This window comes from Juglans regia, chromosome 4 (assembly GCF_001411555.2).
Source record: "Juglans regia cultivar Chandler chromosome 4, Walnut 2.0, whole genome shotgun sequence".
NCBI classification, from domain to species: Eukaryota; Viridiplantae; Streptophyta; class Magnoliopsida; order Fagales; family Juglandaceae; genus Juglans; species Juglans regia.
Genome location: NC_049904.1, coordinates 29,538,556 through 29,560,174, shown reverse-complemented (window position 1 = coordinate 29,560,174; position 21,619 = coordinate 29,538,556). Strand labels below are relative to the sequence as shown.

Below are 21,619 nucleotides of genomic sequence, written 5' to 3'. Positions count from 1 at the left end.
CCACCATTTCTCCTTCTCTTTTTTCTTCTATCTTCTCTTTCCCAAGGCCAGAAACTCAAAAGTGACAAGCAACACAAGCAACATATTCTCTTTCCCAACGTTAGATACGTTTTAGCACGCGTATTTGGTATTGACCCCGACCTGAGTATTACGAATCGGGTTGGTTTGGACATGTCATGCAGTTGGGTCAGGTCGGGGAAAAAATCAGCTCAGGTTGGACGGTGTGCAGGCCTAGTCAAGAGGCTCTCTTGTCATCTCATCAAATCATTATAATTGTTTTAAATTTTCATACAAAATAAAATAAACAATTTAATTTTTTTCAAATCCGAAAATAAAAATAATTTTAAAAAAATATATTCTAATAATATTTTATTCGACTTTTAACTCTTATCTCAATTTATTTTATCTTATCTCATCTCATCTATAAAAATAAACAAGAACTTAAGATCGTTAGCTCGGTCCAATTCAGCATGTGCCTGGTCTCAATATTTTATCTATAATTAATTATTAGATCGTGTTGCTTGTAATAATCTACAATCGAGTATGTCAACTTCCTAGCTTTCCGTGGTTAATTAAATTAAGACAATAATTAGGGGCAGGAAGAAAAGTCAGGACTGCACTGATTAATTACAATTTGGGTGGCGGTACTGTTGACTTTGAGCATAAAAAACCTTGATAAACGGGCCAATTAGTTGCTACTAAAACCCATCTTGGGCATGCCATTTTAACCATATGTGCAAAGAAGTATCTTTGAGACAATGTCAAGAGTAGGCCTGTGCAAAAAATCCGTTAGACCGAGCAATCCGTCTCATCCGATCAAATCAGTCCGACAAAATACGGTTTGGCTTCAGTGTCGGGTCGAACCCGATAAATGACGGAGTAAACCGACTCTTAATATTTTTCAAGTGTTCGCTCTTAAGAAACCCTAAGGGCAGCCAACTTTTCTTTTTGCTCTAAAGGCCATTGTGCATAAACAAAATGTAGCCGACCCACACCAGGAATTTCTAAATGAAAGAGCAAAAACATAGATCCATTTCTGAAAAATAAAGAAGCTTTTATTAATTGAACCAACTAACCCAAATTTGCTAAGTGACTCAAATGTACAAAAGGTCGAAAAGATGGGCATCGTGTCGATGCTAACAAGTGGAGGCGGACTGGTGGGTGGCACGAGAGAGCTGATCGATGAGGAAGACAAGACGAGCATTTTACTCACGGGCCTGATTGACGAACTCTGCCTCTAGCTCACTGAGCTGCGAGTAGAGCATCTCCTCCACCTCGTCGGCAACTCTGAGCCTCTCCCAAGCCTTTTGCAACTCCCTCTCCTGGGTCTTCCTCAGATCCCTCTCCAGCTCCTCGTTCTTCTTCCTCAACTTCGTTCTTCATCTGACCCGTAATGCCCACCATTTCTCCTTCTCTTTTTTCTTCTATCTTCTCTTTCCCAAGGCCAGAAACTCAAAAGTGACAAGTAACACAAGCAACATATTCTCTTTCCCAACGTTAGATATGTTTTTAGCACACGTATTCGGTATTGACCCGACCTGAGTATTACGAATTGGGTTGATTTGGACATGTCATGCAGTCGGGCCAGGTCGGGGAAAAAATCAGCTCAGGTTGGACGGTGTGCAGGCCTAGTCAAGAGGCTCTCTTGTCATCTCATCAAATCATTATAATTTTTTTAAATTTTCATACAAAATAAAATAAACAATTTAACTTTTTTCAAATCCGAAAATAAAAATAATTTAAAAAAAAATATTCTAATAATATTTTATTTGACTTTTAATTCTTATCTCAATTTATTTTATCTTATCTCATCTCATCTATAAAAATAAACAAGAACTTAAGACCGATAGCTCGGTCCAATTCAGCATGTGCCTGGTCTCAATATTTTATCTATAATTAATTATTAGATCGGGTTGCTTGTAATAATCTACAATCGAGTATGTCAACTTCCTAGTTTTCCGTTGTTATTTAAAATTAAGACAATAATTAGGGGCAGAAAGAAAAGTCAGGACTGCACCGCTGGCTTAATTACAATTTGGGTGGCAGTACTGTTGACTTTGAGCATAAAAAACCTTTATAAACTGGCCAATTTGTTGCTACTAAAACCCATCTTGGGCATGCCATTTTAGCCATATGTGCAAAGAAGTATCTTCAAGAGAATGTCAAGAGGCTCTCTTATCATTCTCTTAGGTCTCCTAATTATAAGCCATTCAGGAAATAGCCATTCATTCAGAGAGAAATCCAAACTTGTATCTGATGGCATAGACAAAACAAGCCAGAATTCTGCAGTCCTTGAAATGGATGTCACAGCAACAACAGTGACATGCGAGCCCATCTATGGATTCTTGCCTTGCGCAACATCGGGTTGGGGTCAGCTCTTCATGATCATTATATACGAGTTGTTGGTGTCCCTTGCAGGGAAGTGTGTTTCCAGTGGCTCTGAACTTTTCTTCCAACTGTTTGGAACTGGGATCTTTGGTGCTAGCCTGTTCCACATTCTTGGCACAATCCCCCAAGTGGGTTTGGTGCTCGGTAAGTATCTTACTAACAAACTTTAATTCCCTCTCCTCTCCACATGAAGTGGATTCTTTTCTCCTATAAAATTCTGCACATGGAGACTTCATTCTTCCTTATTCATGTCAGTGTCAGGTAACAGTATCCTATATATAATGATACTAATTACATGATTTTCAATATCATTAAGCAGAAATTAGAAATGAAAGTATTATTTATGAAAGAGATTACTACTGCCAAAGTTATTTTGTCTTCCAATATATATCAGAATTTTAATGGGCATTCTCTGGTATATGAGAAAAACTAAAAAGCATGGGCATGGCATCTTTCCTCTCAAGGTTGAATATTCCCATGCATTACGAAAGAAAAAGTTGAATATTATTTCTTCGTTTCTTTAATATTATTGATCATACACCACCTAATTTAGAGGGAGACTATCTAGCTAGCTAGCAACCGGAAAGTACGTGATTTAGTCAACAATAAAATAAAGAATATTTTTTTCTCCCCCCTTATCCTCATAGACCACCTAATTTAGTGGATAATGATATACGCAATCTTTTTTATAATTTTCTTATAATTATATTTTAAAATGAGAATATTTATGTAAAGTAATGTTATTTTTATAAATTATTTATTTAAAATATAATTATATAAATTATTATAAATAAAAAATTATATGTCTATCAATTTACTTTGTAAATTATATACGTATGTAATCAACTTCTTTCGCAACATAATTACGAAGAGGATTACGTTCTTTTCATTGTGGTTGTGTTTCGTATGAACTTTAGGTTGATTATAAAGAATTCTAAATTCGTTTAGATAGTAATATGAGGTGATATAGTTTTAGATAAAAGTTGAATAAAATATTGTTAGAATATTATTTTTTAATATTATTATTATTTTGAAATTTAAAAAAATTGAATTATTTATTATATTTTATATAAAAAAATTGAAAAAATTTTAATAATAAGATAAAATAAAATAAGATAAAATTGTTTCAATATTCAATATTTTAAGATGTAATTAAGACAGCTACCAGCCTAACCTTTTTTAAAAAAGTTTTTTGTCTACCTGCCCTCTCCCCGTTGGCATTTTCTAAATTCTAACATTTCTTTAAAGTAAAAGGAGTGCTTAGCATTTCCGAATATCTAATAGTTTTAGTACGTGTGTCCCCACCCAATTGACATTGTTAACAATTAACAGGTTGGATTGGCTCTAGGTACTGTTATCCATGTATACTTCTTCCTTTGCATTTGGATTTGAGTAATACTAGACGAGTTTTGTACAGATCTTTTTATAAAAATATAGATCCCATTTGAGGAGTGTTTTTTTTAATCTAACTTGAGGTCATTGCTTGAAGCCATTGGAGTGACAGGAAGTACAAGTACAATTGAAACGATGGCAACAATGGGAATGAGCTTACTAGCAGGATCAACTATCATGCTTCTCACTTTGATCTGGGCCTCTGTTTTTTCTTTCGGCAGCTATGATCTTTCACAGCCTTCAGCTAATTCATTAGACGAGGAAAACGAGGAAAACGAGAAACCATTCAGTTTAACTGGTTTTTCTCTTACCCTAGCGTCTTTGATTAATGAACAGACAATACTACTTTTTCATTCTAAATTTTATTATTCTAAAGAGAAATGATATACAATCTCATTAGAAAATAGTGAATAAATACAGTACTCACATGAAAAATAATAATTTTTAATAATGAATTCCAATACTCTTCTTTAAAATAATTATGTAGCGCTTATACATTTTACGAATGTATATAACATTACTCTATTTTAAATGGTTGTCCATCGAAAGAGTTGGTATATAAAATCACTTAAACTGTGACACACCATGAATTGCGACTTAAAATGATAAATTGCAGGATGAAGAACATCATTTCTCATGATGTATTAATGTGACTGCATACTGTAGGTTATGGTGTTAGCACTGATGTTGAGACCGACTACACTGCAAGAATCATGATGGTGTCTCTGATCCCATTTCTCATTCTTCAACTGGCGAAAATTCTCAATTCAACTTCAGGGGCAAGAATCGTAGTCTTAGTTTCACTCATTGTTACTATTGTTTTCCTCGTCGTGTACTGTACCTATCAGGTAACACAAAATTGCATTAATATGATTCAATAAGCATTGTTCTCCAGCAAATATAAATGGAACCATAAAACTTTTGCTCTGATTTATCTACTTAACTCATTTGACTAATTTCATGCTTGATCTCCATTTGATACATGATTTGCGTATGCTAATTTTCTCCTTGAAAATGAACAACAATGGTGCAGGTATTCCAGCCATGGATTCAGAATAGAAGATATGCATATCTGACATGCACGTATGTTCAGAAAAACCTACTACCAAGTCTTCTCACTGCTGGAGGCAGACCTAATTCAACAGCTCTAAGACAGTAAGCTGTTTTTTCTTTTTCTTTTATTAAAAAAAAAGGACGGTATGCCATGTAGAGCATATCAATTACCCGTGAAGAAGAAGAAAAACTATACAGCTAGCACTGGTAGTAGTCCTGATTTTCAACTCTTAAGCAACCTCTCAGCATGATATCTTTTGGAATGGAAATAGCCTCTAGATATATCCTTGAAGACCCTCTATATGCTTTACCCATCCAAAAAATCTTCAAGGGTTGAAGTTATCTCTTTGATTAGTCGCACCATACGTTTGCAGGCTTTTTCAGAAAATTGACAAGAATAGAGATAACTATATTTCCGTCACGGAACTGAGAGCATTAATCTTGGGAATACAAATAGAAGTAGGCCGTTCGAATGAGGATGAATTTGAAGCAAAGGTGATGCAGGAGTTTGACATCTCTGGTGATGATCGTATCAATGAGACTGAATTCGTCAAAGGAATCTCAAAATGGCTTGTTCGGTCTCGTCAACCTGCTGACGAACAAGACTATGACAGGCCCAGGTTTTTTAACAGAAGTTCAATGGTAAACATTTCCCAATGATACAGTACTCTAATTGAATATGATATGATGATATCGGAGTGAATTAAGTCCCCAACCCCGAATCTCTTTTCATTACTGTCAAAGATTTTGAGATAAGTAATGATTTAACAACTCTAACAATATTGCCTTGAAACCTTGGTTTGCAGCAATCGGGATCAGAGCAGCAGAGTCTATTGACCCAGAACCAGGAGATCACTACGACAATTCAAAATACTTGGTTGAATTACGTTAAGGCAGCTCTTCTGTTGCTTGTAGGAACTGCTATGTCGGTTCTGCTTGGACAGCCACTTATGCAAACTCTCGAGGAGTTCTCTAGTAATGTGAACATCCCCTCATTCATGGTGACATATGTCGTGGTGCCACTGGCTTTGAACATCAGACAGGCACTCTCAACAATTACCTCTGCCAGAGAGAAGACGGAGAAAGCTATATCCTTAACCTTTTCTGAGGTTTAGTAATTTCTCTCCCACTCAGATTAACGACACAAATTGTTTTTGTTTCTTACAGGTAACTTGTCTTGTACTAGTTTTTGTTTGTTTGACCATTGGAAAGGATTTTGGCAGATTTACAATGGAGTATTCATGAACAACATGATGGGATTGGTCACCTTCCTGGCTCTTGTTTACATACGAGATTTGTCGTGGGATGTCTCAGCTGAAGTTCTGGTTGTTCTACTCATATGCATAGCGATGGGTCTCTTAACGAGCTTCCGCACCAAATTTCCATTTTGGACAAGTATTCTAGCATATCTTCTCTACCCCTTGTCTCTGTTGATTATTTATGTTCTTACTGAGGTTGCTGGTTGGTCCTAAGCCACTGCTTGCTCTACTGCTTCAGAAAACTTATACATGTATTCGTTATGTTATACATGTACATCCGCTACAATACTTCCACTTATCTTCGTCAGCTCTTTGCATCCAATGCAGGATATTAATATTGAATAATATATCTACTTAATTGTATGGAAGATGTACTCTACAACTGATTTGCTAATTAGAAATTTTCAATTTTAAATCTAGCTCTCGAGTAACTTCTGTCTAAATTAACCAAATCAAGGTTGTCGGAAAAAAAAAAAAAATCTTTATAAGTAAAAAACATGATGATTAAGGACTTAGATGTGACAAGATTTCTTAAAATTGTAATAAATAGCTATGAATTGTACGTACTTCGCATCGTAGTACAGTTTTTTATGAATTTTATTTATATGCTTTTTAAAAGTAGACATGATAAACATAATATTTTAAATGTAAGGTAATTAAACTCCTGCGCTCGATTGGGTCCCATGGGGCCATAAGGTTGGTTAGAGCGTTGGTATGAGCACGAGGACGGGACCAACTTCAGATCATTCTGTTTCCAGCAACTCCAACTCATACACGTTACAAGAAAATAGTCTAATTCAAGTGTTATTATAAGATATTTCATACAAATAAATTTATAAATTGATATAATTTTATATAATATATTATATTTATTTTATAATAAAAATTAATTTTATAATCTAATATATTTAATTTATAAATTTATTTTTATAAAATTATTTTGTGACTAAAATATTTCTTCTTAAAAATACCACATCTAACCTTGATTTTATAGAAAGAGCAATTTTATATACAACACTTACATCTCACTTTTATCTCAAGATTATATAAAATGTCACTTTTATTATTTTTAGATGATCTTTTATTTTTATAAAGAATAAATATAAAAATTAATAGGTAATGACATCTCATTATAATAAAATGAAAATGTGATGCGATTACTTTATTAGAAACATTAACTAATAGTTACCTTAAAATTTTGAAAATGATTACTTAACATTTATTTGAGAATTATAGTTTTAGTTATTATTATGGTTGTGAAATGAAGTTCCAGCAGGACTTAAAATTCTCGTGTTCCATGACCATCGCGAAAGACGTGCAAAATGCCGAAATAATGAGTCCAAATACGAAAGGCAGCCCATCACCGTCAAGCTTTGTCACAGTTCGTTCTGCTGTCGCCATAGCCTCCTTGGCTGAGCTTTGAATTAACCACCACATTCTAATCCACAGAGTTGTAGTGCTCGTTGAACCTGTGATTAAGGAGGGAGAGACCGACATAACAACAAATAGGGGAGAGAGAGAGTGATTTTATCATTTATGTGCTGATACTTATTTTGTTGAAACATCTTTTGAGACAAAAATAGAAATAAAATAAAGAAAGGAATAAAAGCTGGTGTTGGGCCATGACAAATCCACAGGACCACATTGCTCACCCACCTTTTATTCTCTTCTCAAGCATTTCTTATCCTTTACTACTACTACTACTGCTGATATTATTGTCGTCACTACCTTTTTGCCTCAAGATCTTGAGTGCCCATTTCCCAAAAGGTTTTGTTGGACCTATTGGAGCCATTTCTCTGGTGCGTCATGCTTACCCATAGATACTCTCTGTTTTCGCTTCTGCGTTGTCTACTTCCGTTGCTGGGATGGTAAATGTGATCTGGGGATATCTAGTTGATGTTTGGGAGGGATGGGGTCATGGGTGGGATCTGAAAGCTAATTGTAAGGGAATTAGAAGGACTAATGCAGGTTGTTTTGGAAATGCGTTGTTATTTTCTACCGTTAGTTAGTTGGAATGTGGTTTCTTTTATGAAATTATCGATTTCTTTCTTTAAATTCTTGGTGAAGGGTATCTTTCATTTTACTATGGACTTATGTGCTTCCTTCTCTTTCATTCAAATATGGTTAATGATGAAAATTTGAGTCTCTTAGAATCACTTGTATTTATTACTTGGGTTAGATGCGGGAGTCTCATACATTTTTTACTGGTGGCTGTCCGGTTAATGCCGATTCTAACTAAATGAATTACTTACAGGGTTATGTTAAGTCGAACACAGATTCTTAATCACAGGGATGGGTTCGGGAGATTGGTTTAAGACGATTGTCAGCCTAAAGAAACCTAAAGATGGCAGGTCAAAACGAACGAAGGTATATAGCCCTTCAATTGCAAATCATTGTTTAACTTGGGTGAAACCAAGCTATGTATTTGCTTGATTCATATGAAGACCAAAACTGTCATTTTATCAAACTAATTATTGTTCATTCTACATCAAAAATTTATATGATGTTCCATTGATGATTTGTCATGTCTTAACAATAATTTACAACTTCTTTAGATAATTGCATTAGCCCCCTTAGTAATTGTAGGCTCAGAACTGGAACCAATGAGCTGTTGTTAATACATCATATAGATTTTTTTCAAGTTGAATATGGAACTGCGTTAATAATTTCCGAGATGCAAATATAGTTTGTAAAGTTCTAGGATTGATTATCTATCTTTTCCATGATCCTGTTACTCAGTGATCCAAGACATGCTGTATGGCTTAACTACCATTGGCATGATCAATGGAGGATGTTTACCTTTTTTGTGTCATGACCAGAATTCTCTTAACTAACTGTAGAAGTCATGAAATGCTTAATATATTGGTAGCATTGCTACTATGAACCATACTTGGTTGAAGTTTATCATGCACTTGATATCTCAGGACTCACTTTGATATAAAGTTACTCCTCATCTATAAAGTTACTCCTCATCTTTTCTGGCACTTGCAGGGCTGCTCAAATTCTGAAAAATCAAATGCCTTCAAATCAAAGAATCATCCACGGAAACTGTCTTCTGTGTTTGCAAATGGGGCTACCATTAGAAATCATGGGTCTCTTGGCATGCCAGTTGAGGATGTTGCTGCAACACGGATTCAGACTGCATTTAGAGCTTACATGGTATGTCAAGTCATAAACTGTACATACTGAATTCCTAAATATATGGATCTTGACGATTTATTGCAGCGCCACTCTTTATCTGCATTTCTTTTTTCATCTATATTTTCCCTTTTCCTTCTTGTAATGCCAATCTGCGAGCACTTCCACTGTTTGAGTTGCCTTTCTCAAGGGGAGTTGATGATTTGTATACAGCCTGTCAGCCACACATGATGCATGCATGCTGCTCATTCATTATCTGTAAAAACTATATATACATGAATTAGGAAATCCATTTCACATCATGTCATGAGAAGAACAAGTTTTCATTTATAGTTACTGATGAATAATGGCTGGAGATCCAAGTAAAACAAAAGGGCATCAAGTGGAGGTCTTAAAGCTTCAATAAGTACACTTGGAATAATACCGAGCAATTGCTTTGAAAAACCAAATCATAATCCAGCATCTTTAATTAACGGAGAAAAATGATAAGCATTGAAAGAAAGTGGAGAAGAAGGCCTAATTGATTATTATTTGCAAAAAGATTCATATCAATTGATCAGGATAGCTTTGGCCTTGTTACGAGAGCTAAACTGGATGTTGTGCAGGAGAGAATGTAGATATTCATCCCATGAGTTTCCTAGGTACATTCTTGGCTGAATTGTAAGTATTTTGGTATCTATTTTAGCAATTGAAAGATATAAACCTCTTTTTTTAAAGTCACTTTGAGGTTGTTATGTTGTCAGTAGACAGCATTAATGTTGGTATGTTGGGGAAGATTTAAGGGCATTTGCATGTCAACTGCGATCTGCTTCTAACTAAGATTAGCACATCGGCTTTGTGTATCAAAACAAGAGCAAATAGTCCCCTCTTTCTGGACATTCTATGATTGTCAATCAAGAGTATTTTGTTAACTGAATGTCACCTGTTTTATCAGTGTGACATAAGCATTCCTGAAAAATGGAAAGCACTGTGTAAGCACATTTCCGGACATTCCAGGTCATCCTAAGTTCATAATTTTAGCAGATTTTTTTTGGCCCAAAAATATGGAGCTTCTTCTTTAAGGGAACTGTTTGCAGTCAATGGATTCCTGCTATGCTATACAAGGAAACGGTTCTGTTCCTGCTTTCCTTTTGACAGTTTTGCCATGTTAACTTTTTTTTTTTTTTTAAATTGCCATGTTAACTATTTGAACCTAGAATGATTTGCTCGTTCATGTTCTAGTTACTGAACTTTTAATTGATTTCTGCTGTATAATTGGTAGCAGTTCTACTTTACTAAACCTAACTTTTAAATAACACTGTCAGCAATTGAGCACTACATGGTGACAGGGTCCTTTTGCATGAACATTGGGTGGCTATCTCATCAACTCCTGAAGCAGTTATGGAAATAATATTAGAATAGGAACTGCATAGCCATTCATTGCCAATTTATTGGTGATATGAACTAGCATTATTTCTTTCTTTTTTTCGGTTCTTTTGTATCATGATTTGACATCATGTCTTGCTGATTTAATATGACATCTTGCAGGCTAGGAAAAAATTACGTCGTTTGAAAGGGACAGTGAGACTACAGAGCCTGACTCGAGACTATTCTGTTAAGAGGCAAGCTACAACAACATTGACCCATCTTCACTCGTGGAGCAAAATACAGTCTCAGATAAGAGCTCGTAGACTCTGTATGGTGACAGAAGGTCGACTTAGACAGAAGAAACTAGAGAATCAACTAAAACTTGAGGCAAAGCTTCATGACCTAGAGGTTAGACCACCTGATCTCAATGTGTGAGGAACTGCATGACATGTAATTGTCAATAATAGGGCCAAATTGTCTTTTGAAGTGATATCTTCTTCCTTTGAAAGGCTATGAAGTGATGACTGGGTTACTTGATTCTTGTTGAGATTATGTCCAGGGAATTTTTTATCCTTCAGAACATACCGTTACCATTCTGATATTCTTGGTCCTTTCTGTCATTGGTGCTTTCTTGAATTTTTCTTCTGAAAACTGATTCAAAGCATACATTCATTTTACCAATTGTCTAGCCCCTGGTGCCCACCAATTAATATATATAATACAGGGATCTTTCTGAATGCAATTAACTCACTTTCTCTTCAACTCTGAGCAATAGTTCAAATGGATAACAGGTGGAATGGTGTGGTGGCTCTGAAACCATGGAGGAAATTATTGCAAGGATACATCAGAGAGAAGACGCAGCAGTTAAGCGGGAGCGCACCATGGCATATGCCTTTTCTCATCAGGTTTGTTGTTCTCAATGAAGAAAAAGTAATTCTCACTACTTTGCATCACAAGGCGGATTGATATGAATTCAAATCTCATGATTTGCAGTGGAGGGCCAACTCCGGTCAGAATCATGGGCTGGGGAGTTACGAACTTAGTAAAACTAATTGGGGTTGGAGCTGGTTGGAACGCTGGATTGCTGCTCGCCCATGGGAAAGCCGTGTCCCTTCCAAGACTATTACCCCAAAGAAATTCCAGAGTAGGCAGTCCAGCAAGGTTGGTGGAAATGTAAATCCATTGACACCAAAAAAAGATGTTTCAGTCAAACCTCCTTTGGCCAATGGGAAGGGAACTACAAAGGCCCGTAGATTGTCTTACCCTACTGCTGAAAAACCAGCTGCACTTCAAGGAAGCATTAAAACTGAGGAGTCAGACAATAAGAAAGAACAGTTGGTGGCTTAGTGCCAAGCTAATGATGGAAATAGAAATTGTCTATTGGATTTTCCAAGTAGAAATGTTGAAATGTGAATGAAAAGCAAATTTGCTATTTATGTGTTCATATCTGATATTGTGTATGGGGGGAGTGGCTTGGAAGCAGTTCATTTTGCCTGCGGTATAGAATAATTCGAAAGACCTGGATATGGAACTGACCTAGTCATTGTTTCCTCTGTCCTTATATTTGTTATTTTCTTTCTCTCTTTCCCTATAACGTGTAGAATGAAAGAAAGACAATTTATTATTGATAATATAGATATTTGTTGGTGATCTGTCATAGAATGTTTGGGGAGGCTATTATTTCTATTTTTCACTCTCTCCTCATATGTTTGTTTTTTGCCAGCTTGCTGAGATGAGTAATGCAGCATGCAGGCCTTAAATTTTGAGCAAAAAGGGAAACACCATGGGGCTATTCATTCCCATTACAGGCAATAAAACTCTATTAATGTAATTCTTGCAATCTTGAGTATATTGCTATAGTAATTATGTTGTTTGTTATGAACATGGGAATCCATGTACGAGACAAGAGTGGGTGCACTGACTGAGGTGGGATGTATCACAAAACCTGGATATTCAAGTATAAGTTAAATCGCAGGTATTCATGCGGAGGATTGTTAAATTGCTCTCAAAGCCTGTCCCTTTTGCTGTTAATAGAAAACAGGCAAGAGACAGAGAATTTGATTGCAATTTAACACAACAGAAATTCCCAGAGAAGGAAGGAGGAATCTCTAGCATAGAATATGATTGTTTACTCCAATCGTGGAAAGTTGGCCTAAGAAATCTCCAAATAACTTCTGTTTGTTTAGAAAGAGGAAATGAAACCCACTCTGGGATTATATTTCTCCCAATCCTACAATCTCCGACCTACAATTATCCAGACACAGTAAAAAATGGAAACTTTCTCAAGTCAATGTCTGTTTATCCTACAACTAATTAACCATCTATAACTTTCCTGGCCATCTCTCCGGTTATCGCCTCTGGTTACTCTCTCTCTCTCTCTCATATGTTTTATAAGTACTGTCGCATGATGAGGTGGTAATTCATGAAGGCTATATATATATATATATATATATATATTATATGGATCAGGCGTGCCATTGATATGGAGGGTGACACAGCCGAAGCAAGGGGGCCATTTCGGTGTCCCCGAATGATTGATTATAAAATAATGTTACTTTTATAAAATATTTTATAAAAATATTTCTCATTTAAAACATAATTATATAGAGTGTTGTGAAAAATATTATGTATAAATCATTTTTCTTATTTAAATAGTGAGTTGAGAATATTTATAAATAGTAGAAAAATAATTTAAATTAAAATATTTTACTAGATTTTTAAAAATAATTAAGAAAAAATGTTTAAAAAAATATTATAAAGGTAAAAATATTATTAAAATATTTTTTATTTTAAAATTTAAAAAAAAACTATTTTTTATGTTTTATTTAGAAAATTAAAAAATTATAATAATTAAATAATCATTAGATTAAAAAATTAAAAATTGAAAATTAAAAAATATTTATATTTATGTTATTTAGATAATAAAATGAAACGTAAACATGTCTCTATCAAACCAGCCCCTTTGGATATGCGTGCTAAGTTTGCTAACTGAATAAACCCATTATTAAAAAAAAACGAAACATGTTGGGAATGAAGTAGGTATGCCCTTAACTCGACAGTTCATCAGTGGACGAGTTGATCGGTGCTAAATAATATAAATAAATAAATAAAGAAGCCTTCGATCTTGTGCGCAGTTTAAACTCTTATCGAGATCTTTCCTCGTCGACGTTGTAACTGGCCTAGTTTGCTTCTTTTTTTTTTTTAAATGAAAAGGTTTGAGAATAAAATTAAAAATTAAATAAAATATTTTTTTAATATTATTTTTATTTTAAAATTTTAAAATATTAAATTTTTTATTTTATTTTATATAAAAAATTAAAAATTTTATAATAATTAAATAAGATTAATTTAAAAGAGAATAAAAGGGATCAAATACAATGGTAGTTACACATGCTCTCGAATCAGATTAGGGTTGCGCCGCCCTAACCTAGTAATCCTAAAGGCTTGTTTGGACACTAAATTTTTTTCAGAATATATATAAATAATAATAAAATAATTTGTTAATAATAATAAAATAATTTAAATTATAAAATTTTATTAAATCTTGAAAAATAAGAAAAAAAATTAAATAAAAACATAATAAAGTTAAAAATTGCTTAAATATTATTTTTAATATTATTTTTATTTTAAAATTTAAAAAAATTATTATATTTTTATGTTTTGTTTAAAAGTTTAAAAATGTTATAATAATTAAATAATAATTAAATTAAAAAATTAAAAATTAAAAAATATATTATATTTGAGTGATATTTAAAAATAAAATATACCTCAAAATTAAAAATACTTTGTTATCCAAATTAGCCATAATATTTCCTATTATTGATAAACGTCTATAACAAGAACAATATTCTCATCTCAGTGTCTCAGTTGGCTTCTAAGACGACCCAAAAAAAAAAAACTCAAAAGCCCTCTTTATTATAATTTATACCCAAACTGTACCAAAAATATATATTTACCCTAGAAAACAGAAAACATGGTCAAGACTTGAGTAGCTGTAAAAGGGAATTAATGTAGTTCGGCACGTGTTTCGCGCGCGTATATATATTATATATATATAAAAGGTTTCGTAAATAATGATGATTTCACAGTCAATAATTGTACCTATTGTCCTTTCTTTTCTAGGGGGTACTGGCACTAGCTATCCTCATCAATTCCGTGTTCCAACTTCTAGAGGAATGCTTTGGGATCGTCGAAGCCATCTTTAAAATTTAATAAAAAGCATAATCTAATATTAAATTTATTATTAACTTTATCAAAATAATAATATAATTTTATTTTTTCATAATAATATAATAATTATTTTTTATTTTTTTTCATATTTTACAATTACACTATTTAAAAAAAGCCCAACTATTAATAATTAAAAATTAAACGAAAGACATCCTAAATAGTATCGGTAACATTTTTATTGGCCTAAAATTAGATGGAAGCATCGGAGTTTTTAGCTAATAATATTATATTATATTATATTATTATAACAAATAAAAATTATTGTAGCTATAACCTTATAATATTAATCCTATACGAATTTAATTGGATTATTATTTAAAGAACAAATTATTATATTACTGTATACTATTTACGCAAAAAAGAAGTTGGTTTTAATTTTTATAATGAAATATTACTTTTGATGATGAAATGTACATCTTTAAATTTGAAAATGTACTTAAAATCACTATAGTTCAAAGTTCAAATTTTTAAATTTTGATGTAGTCAATGTAGATGATTTTATCTACGTATTTTCAAATTTTGAAAATGCATTAGCTTTTGATAAAGCCAATGTCAATGCTCTAAGAGTAAGTGTCTAGTAAAATTTTTGCTAATTTTTATTAAAATGATCTGTATCAGAGTAGTCAAAATTTTAAGGCTCTATTTTTTACCTATAGTAAAGTTATTCTTTTTTTTAAAATTTGACTAGCTACTATTCATCTCCAAAATAATATTTTATTTTAAATTATTTTTGTTGGTTTCATAAAATTGTAAATGTGGATGTTGGGTAGAATAAAAGTTAGTAAAAATTGTATATGTGATTGTTGAGTGTGAGAATGGTTGGTAAAATATGTTTGTTAGATACTTAGGTTGAGGAAAATAATAATTGAGAAATAATAATTTTAAATAAAAATTAAATTATTAATTAATATATAGAGTATAGTTGTAAAATATAAAAAAATTATTATTATTAAAATATCTAATATTATATTATTATTATATCAATAGCTTTAGTTTTAGCTAAAATCTCAACTTTTAATCAAATTTAGATTTGATAATGGCTAAATGCTCCAAGATAAAATAGAATTTTATGAATAATAGGGATATAGTTTGAGTTAAGTATTTATTGAATTTTGAGAAAAAATAAAAAAAAAATTAAAAAATTAGAATATTATTAAATTATTTTTTTATTTTATTTAAAAATTTAAAAAATAATGATTAGTTTAAAAAATTATAATGATTAATTTAAAAATATTTATATTTAAATCATGTTTGAAAAAATAAAATGTCATGAAATGAAACAGTATTGGAAGAATGTTATTTATAAACAACCCCTAACACTAGTCTAGCTAGGATCGATCATAAAGTAACTGCCATTTTTTTATTTTTAGTGTATTTATTTTTTTAATTTTTTTTTAATATATTTAATTATTAAAAAATTAAAATATATATATATAATTTGATTAATAATCAATTTTTTAATAAAAAATTAATAAATTAATAAAAGAGTTAAAACTATCATTATTCATTTATAAGCAGGTGAAAGGTAGGTATCATTGCCTCTAAAAGAGCAGCCACTTCACATCTGCTGCCACCGGCCCACCAGTACCCATCAAAGCTACCTAGCTAGCTAAGCTAGCCATCCCACCAAGATGACTACCACTCTCTCTCCATGCTGGGTTGGGTTGGAGCAGTGAATAATTGGATATCATGAAATTGTAATAAAAAGGAATAATATAATAATAAATAATGGTGATGTATTTTAAAAAATAATTCGTTAATAAAAATTCTATAGGTTCATATTTTTATATATTATTTAAAAATATATAAATTTATTTTTTTATTCTCGTATTTTATAAAATATAAAATATAAAACATAAAGATAAAAAAATAAAATTATATATTTTTTAAATAATGTACAGAATATAAAATTTCTATATAGTATAACTCATTTATTAATTTTGAATTGAGAAATTACACTTTTAATATTTAGAAATTATTTATTATTAATATTTTATTATATTTTATAAATTATTTTACCATCCGAACGCAGCGTTATGCTCCGTTCTTGTATTCAAGGTTTCAAGCTGTGATCTTCCTGTCAACTCCTGGGATTCGTTTTGCAGAAAATTGCACGACCCTGATTTTTCTTTTCCGTGTTTTATGCTATCGCGTTTGGGTGTGCGGACGGGTGAGTGCTTGCTTGTGCTTGGGCTTGGGCTTGATAGTATTAGATAATTAGATATTATTTATTATATTTTATTTATAAATTTATGATTTAATATCGCGAAATAAAGAAAAAATATATTCCCTACCATTTGATACGGTAGTTTGGACTTGAAATCTGATGAAGATGTACAGTACTATCAACTGCTCCTCAGTTAATCTTATCGATCTAATAAACATGAACCGTTGATAACAATATCAAGGTTGGGATTTTGATCCATGATAGCAAAAACTTTCTTGAAAGAAGCATTTATTGTCTTATATCAACACCGACGGCGAGCGAAGCATTTCAAAATCCAAAACTGTCAGATGTCTCACAGTTGCCATTTTCTTTCATTACATATTGATAGGACTCAAGATCCTTCCAAACTTCAACTGTTTTTTTTTTCAGACACATTTTCAAGAGGAAAACAAATTTAGAAAATTGTGAAGGAATTTGATAAAGATTTAATGAACATGAAACGAACATCAATAATAAGTAAAAGAACTAACATTAACTGAACATTGGAATCAGGCATGCAAGTTTCGCATCCCACTTCTACATTTTGATCTCAATGGTGACGGATAGATGAAATCGGCCTTTCAGATGCACCATGCTCCTGTTCTTCACCCACAATTCCTGCTGGAGTTTGAGGCATTGAGAATGATCTGCCTCAGGCAGATCCTAAGCTGGGGAACGAACGTGAACTTAATACTGACCTATGGTAATGACAATCAACGGAAATTGGGTGGGTTAGTCCATGCAGAAACCGAAACATGACTTCTAGACTGAAGGAGTCCCCGCTGAGAGGAAAACTGGTTTTGACTTATAAGGGCTGTGGTAATTGCGGCAAGGAATTGAAGACAAACTCTTCTTCTCCATGACCTGTGTCAGAATTCCAATCTCTGTGGGGTTGAAACCAACCAATCTCCGAGGGGCTGAGATCTGACAAGAAGGAGGCTGAATTGACAGCTTCTTCGGCAAAATTAATAGGACTGGCATGGTGGGGAGCATCAAGAACTTGCTTCTTTAAGGATTGAAGTGAGAGGCAAACATCTTGTTTCAGTTTCGGTGGGTAGTCCTGCAGCTGAATTGAAGATGATGGTGTGGTAGCAGATTCTGAGACTAAGCTCAAACTGTTAGTGGGGATGTCATTCATGTGCAGTTGGTTCTGACGATCATAACCACAATTCGAACCCATCATGATTCCTAACTCACTCTGATGCTGAAAATTCAGACCGCGTTTCTCAAGGTCTTTATCTGATTGTTGAGAAGAGTTGATGGTACAAGAAGCATCCTGATTTTGTCTTGGTGAATTAGCGAGTGCATTAATTGCTGCCTTTGCCTTCTCCATTAGCCAATCGATGGCCTTACTGGGTCGATCATAGCCGAGCCGGTCTTGGACGTCGTAGAACTGTATAGCAGTACTAGCAGACAGTCTCAGCCGTCGATCTCGTGTACCTTTAGAGGTAGAAACCTTGCCGTGACGGTCTTTTAGTCCTCTGGATCGTGCAAAACGGCCACTATGAACTTTCACAACCTCTCCTTTCATTCTCTTGGATCTCAAAATGGAGGAGGGTTCATGAATCCCCGCTTGCATACTTCTCTCTACAAAACTTCCGTACTCTGTAGCCGATTGCCTGGATGCTAACATGGCAGAAGAAGAGATTGTATTAGAGAGTGGGGATCGTTGAACATGCTGATAATTGCCTCGAATCCTTTTCTGTGCTTGTTGATCTTGTTCATCATCATCTTCTTCCTCGTTCTCGTTGGGTTGAACTTCATGATCTTCTTTTTCCTCTTCCTCATCTTTCACTGATTCTGGTTGCAGAACTTGATAAGGACCACTATCTAGTAGGTGAGTCCTCAGAGAAAACAGGGTTGGACAACTCATGCTATTCTCTTCCAGATTTTGCATTCTTTTTCTTATACCTTGTCGGACTGCCTAGATCTAATTCTCACCACTCCAAGACTCGCTTTAGATTCGTAAAAAAGGCCGAGAGAATGTAGCTTTCGAACTCCATGAGTTAAGAAAACGATGAGCAAGAGACGTCTCTTGCAAAAAAAATTCAGAGACTCCATTTCTAGCTATCAGTATGCATCTTTTCCTTTCACTCAGAATACATGCAGAAAATTAGTGTGTTAATTATAGGAAAATGCTGGAGCTCCCGCTGAGAGCTCCCGGTGGAGCTCCAGTGTATTTTATTATGTGTTTTTTTTTATTTTTTTTTTATATAGATGTTTTTAATAATTTTAAATATTTTTAAAAAATAAAAAATTTTATAATATTATTAAATAATACTTACTTAATCACGAAGTAAAATATAAAATATTTTTTTATAATTTTTTATTTTACTTCGTGATTAAAGAAGTATTTTTTAATAACTTTTTTTTTACTTCTTGATTAAGAAAATATTTTTAATGATGTTCTAAATTTATTTTATTTTTTAAAAAATATTAAAAAAAATTATATAAAAAACAACTTAAAAAAAAAACACATATAATATATTCTACAGCCCCCAGCGGGGGCTGTAGCATGATCCTTAATTATATGTTGGCGCTGACAGTGTTGAATATAGTTTGTCAAGTCACGTACCTACCACGATGGAAGATTACTACTATTCTTTTAGAGAAATGCTAAGTAATTAAATCTATAGGCTCCCTTAGTTTGACATAACTAAAAAAAATTATAAAAAAAATTTAATGTATTGTGTGAAATCATTTAATATTTTTTTTTCATTTTTTATGGGACAAAATGGATCATTCTCTCAAACGAGGGGCTTTTTATTTTCATGAGTTCAGGATGGATGCAGGAGAATTCCTTAAGACCGATTCGACGACTGTTATTAGCTAAATAACAATCTGTCAATCACATAGTTACACATATGACTTCCACCACACTTATCATAAATCAGCAAACATCAGAAAAGGACAATCTCTCTTTTGTGCGATTTCAACCCGAAAGAACTCCCCTCGCACCCCCTTTCGTCGAATCTCAACTCGAAAGAACTCTCCATGAATCGCGTTGGCTTCGTCGAATCGCGTTGGCTTCGTCGAATCTCAACCCGAAGGAGAACTCCCCACGAATCGTGAATCGCACCACCTTTGTTGAAGCTCAACCCGAAGGAAATCCAGAACTCCTAAATCTCAACTCCTAAATCTTCTCCCCGTGCCCTCACAAAACCCAGAGCCCATCCACCAGTCCACCGACGTTGACCCTTTTCCTCAAACCACAATCTGTCAAATGTATTTGATTTTAAGAAAATATTTTTTTCTTCTTGTTGTTGTGAATAATCGAATCGTTTGAGATAAAAGCTTACAAAAGTGGATTGAATGAACTAATGATAAAGAATGAAGAATCGTTGTTATAAAAAAGAAAAAAAAATGAAGAATCTTTGGTATAAAGGAAGAGAAAGGTCTTCAACCATCGAATTTGGAACTGAATCGATGGTGGGGATGCAGACAGTGGATCTTCGTCGCACAGGTTGGGTAGGGGAGTTTTTGGGGATGAGGCTTCGATGGAAGATGGAAAAATAAAAAGGGATGACCTGCCACACCGTGAGAAGCACGCTCGACGTTGAGTTCTTGCCGCATCGTGAAGTCGAGTTTCGTTGCGGCTCTTGGTCAATCTTCGTCGCACATGTTGGGTAGGGAAATTTCTGGGGTTGGGGGCTTTGGTGGAAGAGGGAAGAAGAACAGATGCAAGGAGGGGCTCGTGTCTTGGGCGGTGCAAATGTATTTCTCTTCCAGTATTTTTTCTTATGTGTCTTGAGTTGAATGGAGGTCTGTTTTTGTGGGATTAACAGTCGAACCGGTCTGAAGCGCTTCTCTAGATGCAGATGTACTTCAAAGTCCGGGACAAAGCTTCAAACTCAGCTGTGGAAGCAGAAAGAAGTGGGTGAAAGAGGGTTGAGAGATGTTATTATTGGCTGGAGCTAGGCCGACTTGTTTAGATATGGACATGAGATAAATAATTTTTTATAAATAATAGTAAAATAGTTTGAATTAAAATATTAAGAACTGCTATATACATAAAGAGATTACACAAAGTAAACACTAGTTTCATGAGATCTGTTAGATCTACTTTACAATAAAAGTAAATTTACAATCTAACGTACAATATCAAACCACATCAGTTTGTGAGTTTACTTTTGTGTAATCTCTTTGTGTTTAAAGTAGTTTCCTAAAATGTTTTATGGGATTTTATAAAATGAAAGAGAAAAAGTTGAATAAAATTATTATAAAATTAAAATATTATTATAATATAATAATTTAATTTAATTTTTATTTTGAGATTTAAAAAAATTGAATTATTTTTTATATTTTATTTAAAAGTTTGTGAAAATTGTAATGATTATGTAATGATTTAATAAAAAATTAAAGATTTGAAATTGAGAAGTATCGTATTTGTGTTTTAGTAGCATTTAGATGTTGATATAAGATAAGATAATATGAGACCATCTCAACATCCAAACGGAACCTAGAGGAGTAACTATGTGCATCTATTTTTTGAGGATAATGATATATTTACTTCTCCTTTATTATTGTTTTACTATTCAAATATTTTTTTTCCTTTTCTTATTTGAATTTAGATTAAAAATCTTAGAACATGTTTTTTTTTTTTTAG

The 21,619-nt window shown here is 33.2% G+C and overlaps 2 protein-coding genes and 1 pseudogene across 4 annotated transcripts; 2 read left to right on the top strand and 1 right to left on the bottom strand.

Annotated features, from left to right (window-relative positions):
* The first annotated feature begins 2,108 nt into the window (after positions 1-2,108).
* LOC108979150 (sodium/calcium exchanger NCL2-like) lies at positions 2,109-6,507 on the top strand. Its single transcript, XM_018949749.2, has 7 exons — positions 2,109-2,532; positions 3,878-4,078; positions 4,447-4,628; positions 4,814-4,935; positions 5,208-5,475; positions 5,640-5,942; positions 6,057-6,507. Exons 1-7 carry the CDS (start codon positions 2,160-2,162, stop codon positions 6,303-6,305), a joined length of 1,698 nt encoding a protein of 565 aa, XP_018805294.2. The 5' UTR covers positions 2,109-2,159; the 3' UTR covers positions 6,306-6,507.
* Positions 6,508-7,787: 1,280 nt separating this feature from the next.
* On the top strand, positions 7,788-12,229 carry LOC108979146 (protein IQ-DOMAIN 1-like). 3 transcript variants are annotated; one of them, XM_018949740.2, is made up of 6 exons: positions 7,788-7,891; positions 8,347-8,459; positions 9,084-9,251; positions 10,758-10,985; positions 11,369-11,482; positions 11,571-12,229. In XM_018949740.2, exons 2-6 carry the CDS (start codon positions 8,385-8,387, stop codon positions 11,922-11,924), a joined length of 939 nt encoding a protein of 312 aa, XP_018805285.1. In that variant the 5' UTR covers positions 7,788-7,891; positions 8,347-8,384; the 3' UTR covers positions 11,925-12,229. The 3 variants fall into 3 exon arrangements, with proteins under 3 accessions (XP_018805285.1, XP_018805289.1, XP_018805286.1); XM_018949744.2 differs by having other exon boundaries at positions 7,793-7,960; XM_018949741.2 differs by lacking the exon at positions 7,788-7,891 and adding an exon at positions 7,967-8,060.
* Positions 12,230-17,454: 5,225 nt separating this feature from the next.
* LOC109020561 lies at positions 17,455-19,081 on the bottom strand (annotated as a pseudogene).
* Positions 19,082-21,619: the final 2,538 nt, after the last annotated feature.